Source organism: Malus sylvestris, chromosome 7 (genome assembly GCF_916048215.2).
Source record: "Malus sylvestris chromosome 7, drMalSylv7.2, whole genome shotgun sequence".
NCBI classification, from domain to species: domain Eukaryota; kingdom Viridiplantae; phylum Streptophyta; class Magnoliopsida; order Rosales; family Rosaceae; genus Malus; species Malus sylvestris.
Genome location: NC_062266.1, coordinates 19,396,760 through 19,405,874, shown reverse-complemented (window position 1 = coordinate 19,405,874; position 9,115 = coordinate 19,396,760). Strand labels below are relative to the sequence as shown.

Genomic DNA, 9,115 nt, shown 5'->3' with positions numbered 1-9,115 from the left:
GGGATGGTAACAAAACAATTTATTCAAGTGACAACCTAAATTACGATAAGAAAATTCAAACTCGTGTGCACAGATAAGATCATAACTAATTTAGCTAAACCTATGATGGCTTATATTAAAAACATTTATTCGTTGTTGTAAAGAGTTTCTTTTCTTTGCGGCCGACAGAGGAGGATGCTATGATGATGTCAAGGAAGAACAGATGAAATGAATGTTATATTCTCGACAAGGAAAGGTTATTAAACATGTGATAATCATAAATTTCACTTTCATAAAAAATTAAAATTTTAATGGATGAGAGATGGTAAGAAGACTTTCTTCAAGTGGGATTCTCCATAAACTTTCTGACACCCCATAGTTAACGTCAATTTTCGTACCAACATTATAAAACACTGCTAAAAACATGAGATGCCAAAAAGGTCATGGAGAGTCCGATTTTGAAGAGAATCTCCTTAGGATTTTTCTTAATGAATAAACAATTTACACTAATACCAATCAACTTGTGACTAATTAGTCAAAGTAGAGGAGTGCAAGTATTAGGTAAACCATCATTAGTCATGGTGCCCAAACTTTGCAAATGAGGCCATCTCTAACCGAGTGCTGGCCAGAGGGCTCGTTTTAGCCCTCTGGCCCTCCAAGATTCTCCAAGATATTAATATTTTAATGAACAGTACATGGTCATATTTGCCTCTGTCTCCAACCGAGGGCCAAAGGGCCAGAGGGCTCGTTTTAGCCCTGTCACAAAAAACCGTCTCCAACCGAGGGCTAAAGGGCCATAGGGCCAAACATAATTTATTATTTAAAAACTACAACTAAAATGTTGTTTAAGTTTCATGTTGTATAATTTTTATGTTGGTTAATGTTATTTAATGTTGTTTCATATTGTTTAATGTTGTTTCATGTTACTTAATTTAATTTAATGTTGTATAATGGCTTAGCAAGTTATAGGAAAAAAATAGAATTTAAAAAAAATATGAAACAAATTTTGTCAAATAGAAGTTATAGGAAAAAAATGGAATTTAAAAATAAATATGAAACAAATTTTGTGAAATAGAAGTTATAGGAAAAAAAATGGAATTTAAAAAACAATATGAAATAAACTTTGTGAAATAGAAGTTATAGGAAAAAAATGGAATTTAAAAAAATATGAAATAAATTTTGTGAAATAGAAGTTATAGGAAAAAAAAATATGAAACAAATGTTGTGAAATAAAAGTTATAGGAAAAAAATGGAATTTAAAAAAAAATATGAACCAAATTTTGTGAAATAGAAGTTATAGGAAAAAATAGAAGTTATATGAAAAATTTTGTAAATAAAAAATAATAATAATAATGTAAAAAAAAAATCAAATCAAATGCAACGGCTAGTAGCCGTTTCATTTGAATTTTTAAAAAAAAAATCCTGTCGGTTATAACCGACAGAAATACACCATTATTTAGTATATTAAATAATAGCAAGTATTCCTGTCGGTTATAACCGACAGGAATAACAAAACTATAAAAAAAAAAAATAGCCAGCCCGGGGCTGGCTGGCTGGCCGAAAGCAGCCAGCCCTTTGGCCCTTTGGCACTTTGAAATTTCGTGGGGCCCTCCTAGATTCTCGAGCTCTATGGCCTAGCCCTCGGTTGGAGACAGTTTTTGGGCTATTTTCGGCCCTCTGGACCCTTCGGTTGGAGATGGCCTGATATTTAAACACATCTGTAAGATTTCATGCCCGTAAAAAAAGAGTGTACATTATCCAAAATTGATGGTTGTCAACAATTAAATTCCAATGTGTTAACAAAAATATAGTTGAATCTTAGAGCATCTCCTTTGCTAAACTAGCAAGTGAAATGTGTTCAAAACTATTTTAGTTACTCAATTTAACTTTTTATCTCTACCAACACTCTATTTTTACATGATGTTTTATTATTGACAATTCACTCACTCATTATTTAAAACAGCATTTTCTCTGATGAGCAGTTGCTCTGTAAATTTAAAAAGTGACTTTTCATTTTACTATAATAGAAGTTTTTTTATTGAGCCTGTTAAAGGTGTCCTTTTTTAAATTTAGCTCTTTAAAAGAGAATTTTAGTTATTTTATATCATCTGATGCTCTTATTTTACTTAATCCAAGCCAATATAGCACTGGCTTTGACAAGATCCGAATAATTCGATTGGCTGCGTTACCAGCTACCCAACAACATCAAAAAACCTCCATACTCCCTAAATTCAATCGAGACCATGTAGTTATACAAAGTAAAGATATTGTTTATTTACACTTTAAAAATGTCTATTAAACTATAAAAGTGAAAATTCTATAATCACTGTTGGGGTGCTAGATCCTCACACAACTCCCTTGCGTGAGTGTTAAACATTGAGTTAATTGAAGGTGCCTTGGCAAAGCCTTGAATAGGCTCTCAGGTTCTCTTACACAGTTAGTTGCTATTGGGCGTGCTACTGTTGGCCAAGATCAACAAATTGTTTAGTTAGTTTAGATGTTTATAGGTCATTTGCTTGTGCCACAAGTCAATTGAGCTTTTTATCAAAAGACTATTCTATTGAGGGATTAAATCCATATTAGGTTCTTTTCTTTGCCTTGAGAACAAGACTTTATATTTTCCTTGTGTTGAATGTCAAAATACGACCACAGACTGATCAGAAATGGTCCAAGCCAATTTGCAATCTTTATGAATGTCAAAATACGACCACAGACTGATCAGAAATGGTCCAAGCCAATTTGCAATCTTTGTGAATGTCAAAATACGACCACAGACTGATCAGAAATGGTCCAAGCCAATCGCAAGTACACGACATGTTTTGAAAAGGAAACTTTAATACATGAAATAGATACTACAAAGGGAAGTAGCAGAGTTATAAATACAAAGGAATGTTTGAACCACAAAGGAATATATGAAAAGTAGGTTGCATAGCTTTTAAAAGTCTTTTTTTGTATGTTGAGTTGAGTGTCCTTTCTTCAATCTCTCAGCTGCCCCTTTATAGAAAATGCCTCTTTCTTCCAAAGTAAGTTCTCAGTCTCAAGTGGTTGATGTAATTTTGTCAAAGAATGACTCCCACTTGGATACTTGAGCTTTGATCCTCTTCTATCTACAGGTTTTCCACTAAAAATGTTTTTCTTGGCAAATCCGACTACAAATCTCTTCTTTCAGTGTGAACGAGGGTGATCTTGCCGCCCAAACATACCAGGTCATAAGCATTTTTAAACTTTGGGCCGCTTATTGTTCATCTATGTTAAAACTAAATACCAATAAGCAAACCAACTGAATTTTAAAGAATTGGACTTTGGCCAAGCCCAATGCCTGATTTTAAGAAGTGTGCGCAAATACCACCAAAACTTAAAAGTCTTGCAAATTCACCATCCATACTCACGCTTTAATGTGAATGGGTGTACAAGGGAAACCAATTTTTAGACCAAATTTTATAAATCATATGAAGTGGTTGTTAATAATTGGATTATTACTTAAATGTTGATTAACATGTTTTTTTTCTTATTAGTAACATATCACATGGTTTGTAAAATTAGTCAACCTAGCATTACTCAACGTGAATATACAACCCCTATGCCATTTCGTTAAAAATTTAGTCAAAACTTATCATCAACATATGTAAGACCTTTTTCAAAGGTATTTTTTCACTTAATGACACTTAGTGACTGAGTAAGAATTCTGTTGACTAAAGTTTGTGAAACATTTATTCCGCCTCCTCAAAAATAAGTTGCAGTCAACGAAATTTTTATCCCAGATCACCTACAGGTGGTTTTTTTGTTAAATAATAGATTTTGTTAAATTAACCTCTGACGATATTTGAATTCACACCGTCATGTAAGGGCTCAACGCTTAAAGGTGAGTGGTTAAAGTATGCATGAAAAGTTGATCAAGTGTGCAATAAATGATGAGTTTTGATAAAATTTTCAATGAAAATTGACAGAAGTGACACACCTACATTAAAAATTAGAGTTTGTGTGGAAAATTGGCAAAAAAATATATATATATAGATAAAACCCAACCAATACTGCTCTCCACTCTTCTAGTCCCACCCACCATGTATACCCCAGGAATAGTCCAGGACAGCCCATGGATCTTCCAACAAAATCACGGTCGGAATAGAGGCCTCTAAAAGGCGTCACTGGATCGAAGGCGCCTAGAACTTATGGTTTGAAAGAAGTTTGAGTGTTTTTTTCTTGATGTGGCACGTGGGTCGATTTTGGAAGAGGATTCTATCGCTTTGCTGTGCTGTTTGGCCACGGCCCCGCCGGTGACAGCTGATGCGAGCGTGACGTCGGTACATGCCCGCTGATACTCGGGCTTTTGGGCGGAGCAGTGCTAGGCTCACCACTTGCCCTTACCAATTTAACCCGCTGGCGCTGGAAGAGGGTTTTTGGGCTAGAGAGCATGTTCCTTGTCCCTTGCCCTTACCATCGATCAATGGGTAGTCGACGTCGTGCTCTAATTGGCATTGCTGCCGCCTCCCTTGCACCCAAAAGGCCAACATAACCCCCCCCCCCCTCTCTCTCTCTCTCTCTCTCTCTCTCTCTTCAATACTCTAATATTCTCCCTTTTTCTTTTAAACAAAATAAAAAATTCCCACCAACACATTTCCTAAAGTCATTGACTTGACTATAAAGCGAAATCATTAAAAAAAATCCCATAAAATTATACAACACATTTCCAAAGATAGAATTATATTTAAAGAAAATTTAAATTTTCGTGAAAATAAAAACTGGAAAAAAATGAAGTTTATGGAGCACAAAGATGGAGAATCATGTAGCATTTGTATTTCCAATATCAAAATATATAAACACAAAAGAAAGAAATTATCCAAAATTTTCTCTCCTTTCCCTGTTTTTCTTTTTCTTCTTCAAATTTGGCATCAAATTTTATTTATTTGGCACCAAATTTTCATGTGTATATACATTACATGGTGAAATTTCACCAATTAAAAAGTATAAAAACAAAAAAACACAATTCCAGCTTCCTCAAACCGAACTGTACTCACTGTAATAATCTTGGTGAATCTCGGAGGCGGCCCAGAGCCGTTGATTAAACTCGTCGCTCATCTCATCGGGCACGAAGGCCATCCTACAAAGCGGACAGGTCTTCTGGTCGTGGTCCATCCAACGGTCCAAACACGCCCGGTGAAAAATGTGCTTGCAATTCGTCAAGCACCTGATCTCGTCCTCCACCTCGAACTCGTACAGACAAACGGCGCAGCTCTCCGGCGGGTCTCCGGCTACGTCGCGGAATTTGACGACGGGGAGAAATTCCCGGATCAGGAGGGCCGACGAGGATGGGTTTTCCGGCAGGTGGGACCGGGTCTCCGGCCAAACAACGTCGGTTTCGAGAAATTCGGAGAGACCCAGAAAGTGGAAGAGCGCGAAAATGAGGTTTCGGATGAAACCGAGGAGAGAAAGAGTGTGGATAAAGAGGTTGGGGAAGATGAAGACCTCTGTGTATCCCACTGGGAAGCCCATGGCGGCGTTTTAGGGAGAGAAAGGGGGCGTTTTTCTAGACAGAGAGCAACCAGGTCGTGTTTCTATAGACTAGAGAGAGAAAATGCCGAGTGGGTCGATTTGGAGGCATTTTATAGAGAGAGAAATATCGATAGGGGGTCACCGTCTGCGACATTGTTGTTACGTGGGTCCCACTGGAATCTGGGCCGTGAATGGTGGGGTGGCTGGGGATGGGCCATGTGCTTTGCTCTGGCGTGCGGGTTACTGAGCGTGCGTCACCGTCTTGCAACAGTCGCCAGAATTACACAAGTGGCACGTGCTAAAATTAGGACAGAGAGAGGGAGCGGTAGGTGTGGCTTATGATTGTAGTCCACTACCGTATTGTAATTAAGGACTAATTGACTACTAATCAGTGTGATTATCCTGTGGCTGTCATAATTGAGTCAGTGACCATGTTTATGGGCGGCATTTCACTTCATTTCTTAATTCACGAATAGAAAGAATATTATAAATGATTGACCATGTTTGCAATTAAGAATGTTTTCTAAAAACATAATTTAGAAGAATTTCATATGATCACTGGCGGCGAAGTCAAAAATCGCTCTCAAAAGGGGCCTTTTAAGACATATAAAAGAAAGTAAACCAAATATAGCAATATAATTAATTGGAGAAATATTTAAGGTTTCTATTTTTTTATTTGCATGGAAAATTTATCAAACAAGAGTGATGGGGCATTAAATTTTTTATGAAAAATTCAATATTGAGATTACTATATCATAAGAACATAACTTGTTTACAAGCTTTAATGAAAATGAAGATTCGAACAAAAGTTTAAGTTCATAACGTAAAACTATTACCATGAGATTTTCCTTTCAACATAATTGAATCTTCTTTTAAATTAGATAGAGCTTGTTTATATGAACTGAACAAAAAAAGAATTTGATTTTATATGATAAAACATAAGACTAATTATAAGGTTTACAAAACTTTGTTTTATATAAACACAAAAATAATGGAATTAGTTTTTATATGGTAAAACAAATCCTTTCAACATAATTGAATCTTCTTCTACATTAGATAGACCTTATTTTTATGTGAACTAAACAAAAAAAGAATTAGTTTTCATATGGTAAAACAAAATGAATCTTCTTCTACATTAGATAGACCTTGTTTTATGTGAGCTAAAAAAAACTAGTTTTTATATGGTTCAGAACCCCATGGCCCCATAAAACTATCAAACTCCACTTACCAATGCACTACAAGCTATTTACTATAAACATTAGCAAACAATACATATATATTTGTCAAATTTCAGGATGGCCTAAGTCTTACCTAGCCTCCATGTGGCTCTGCCACTGCATATAATTATAACGTTACATGGTGTTATTACGAGCGGATACATTTTCTAATTCTAGACCCTCCTGATATCAGTTGGAAAATGTAAGGTAATGCTTTATTCTTGTATTTCTTAGGTGTATTTATGGTTTTTGTGTCCCTTTGATTTGGTTATTCAATTAAAGGACATGAAATTTACTTTCAATAGTCATCGACACTGTATTGAATCACCATCACTCATTATTTTTATTGTACTGATAATGCACGACTCTTAAAAAATTTCATTTTCTTTCTGTGTTCCTTATCAACAATGTGTTCATAAATTTAAAAAAAAAAATGATAACTAATGAGAAGGGAATGTGTCACTACTACAAAATTATCTATAACTGACAGTTCAAAAACCGACAAAAAACGTATATTATTGTCGAATTTTAAGCAAAATCCGACAGAAAATATATATAAGTGGCGGATATAGTAAGCGACCGAATTTCTTGCGTCAGGAAATGAATTTCCAATAGAAAATATCTAAAACCGACATAAATACTGTCGGTTATAACCGACAGGATATATATTTATAATAAATAAATAAGAGATTTATATCAGATAAAACCGACAGAAAATACTAAAACCGCCACTAATTTTGTCGGATATAACCGACAGAAATTTATTATAAGAATAAATAAAAGAATTATTGTCGGATAAAACCGACATAAAATATATTAATAATAAAAAAAAATTCTGCAATCTTGCTGTTCTTGACGTAGCATTCTCTAACATAGCAGAATACGAAGCACCGACAAGAAAATGCATATGCAGATCGAAATACTCAAGTAACAGCTTGGAAGCCATATCACCAGCTTCACTACCATTATGACCATAAAAAACAGCAACAATTCCAACTCTAACCTCCTCAATTCCACCACCGTTACCTGCGTGAAAGAAAATCATACTAATCCCCAATTTATTGTCAAATCAGCGAGAGAGAAAGAGAGAGGTTCTGGAGCGCACCAAGAAAGGGAATGATGAAATCGAGGGCGCAGAGAATGTAATCCTCTAGCGGCCTTGCACTATCTTTGAGCACAACCGTTTCATAGCTGGACATGCTTTGAGAGTAGGAAGCGCACTAGTCGGAGTGCCTCCATTGAAGGCATTCTTGGGACTTGAAAACCGTCGGGGCACCGCCATGTTCGTATAGCGTCAAGCACGTCAACGATTCGCCTCCGTACGAGCACATCACGAAGGCTGCGATTACGGTTAGGCGAATCAAGCTGCAATCTGAAAGCTCAAAGTCTCATGCATATGGTATTGTTGCGAAAGCTCAAAATAGTATATCCCCTTATGTGAAATCAAAGCTTGAGACTAATGCCAAAGAAAATGAGCTTGTGTTGACATTTTAAATAATAAAATAATAATTGTTTGGTTTAATAAATAAATAAATAATATGTATTTAAATAGAATATGTTTTTAAAAATTAAATAAATAATTGTTTGGTTTAATAGATAATTTTTATATTTTTGCTTTAATAGATAATAATCCATGTAAAATATGCGATAAAAAAACAAAAAGAGAATTGTATAATGAAAATGTCATCGCATAAACTAAATATTGTCTAATAAACACTTGAAAAACGTAAATAAAAATTTAGCACAAATTACTTTTCCCACTTCAAAATTTAGGTTAAATAAATAATTGTTTGGTTTAATAGATAATTTTTATATTTTTGCTTTAATAGATAATAATCCATGTAAAATATGCGATAAAAAAACAAAAAGAGAATTGTATAATGAAAATGTCATCGCATAAACTAACTATTGTCTAATAAACACTTGAAAAATGTAAATAAAAATTTAGCACAAATTACTTTTCCCACTTCAAAATTTAGGCAAATTTATGCATTCTACGAAACTAGTTTTCATGATCTAACCGTCAAACTTGTTTGCAGATACTACAAGATCGCATACGTAAAAAATCGTAAAAAACAAACATTCAGAGATTACATAACGGGACAAAAGTTTTCGATGGTTATAAACGAAAATTCACAATTTAATGGTTATTTTAGCTTCGATTTTAATGATTTTTTACAACTGAGGATTAAGAAAAATTAATAAAAATTGTACTGAGGATTTTTTAATGGATATCAAAAGTCTTTTTCCACTGAGGATTAAGAAAAATTAATAAAAATTGTACTTAATAGAAATAGCTTGATTGAAAAATGAAAATAAATTCGTAGTTAAGTAAAGCATTGGCTCAAAGAAACTCTTGTTCTTATAAAGACTTGGTTTGAAGTGAAGCTTAAGAAGAAAACATATACACAGAGAACATAAAGCAAACA

The 9,115-nt window shown here is 34.5% G+C and overlaps 1 protein-coding gene across 1 annotated transcript; it reads right to left on the bottom strand.

Moving 5' to 3' along the window:
* Nucleotides 1-4,751: 4,751 nt before the first annotated feature.
* LOC126629552 (brassinosteroid-responsive RING protein 1-like) lies at nucleotides 4,752-5,542 on the bottom strand. Its single transcript, XM_050299631.1, has one exon. It carries the CDS (start codon nucleotides 5,467-5,469, stop codon nucleotides 4,975-4,977), a length of 495 nt encoding a protein of 164 aa, XP_050155588.1. The 5' UTR covers nucleotides 5,470-5,542; the 3' UTR covers nucleotides 4,752-4,974.
* Nucleotides 5,543-9,115: the final 3,573 nt, after the last annotated feature.

Excerpts from the sequence above, each read along its gene's own strand:
- LOC126629552 (XM_050299631.1), bottom strand. The coding sequence starts at position 5,469 with ATGGGCTTCCCAGTGGGATACACAGAGGTCTTCATCTTCCCCAACCTC.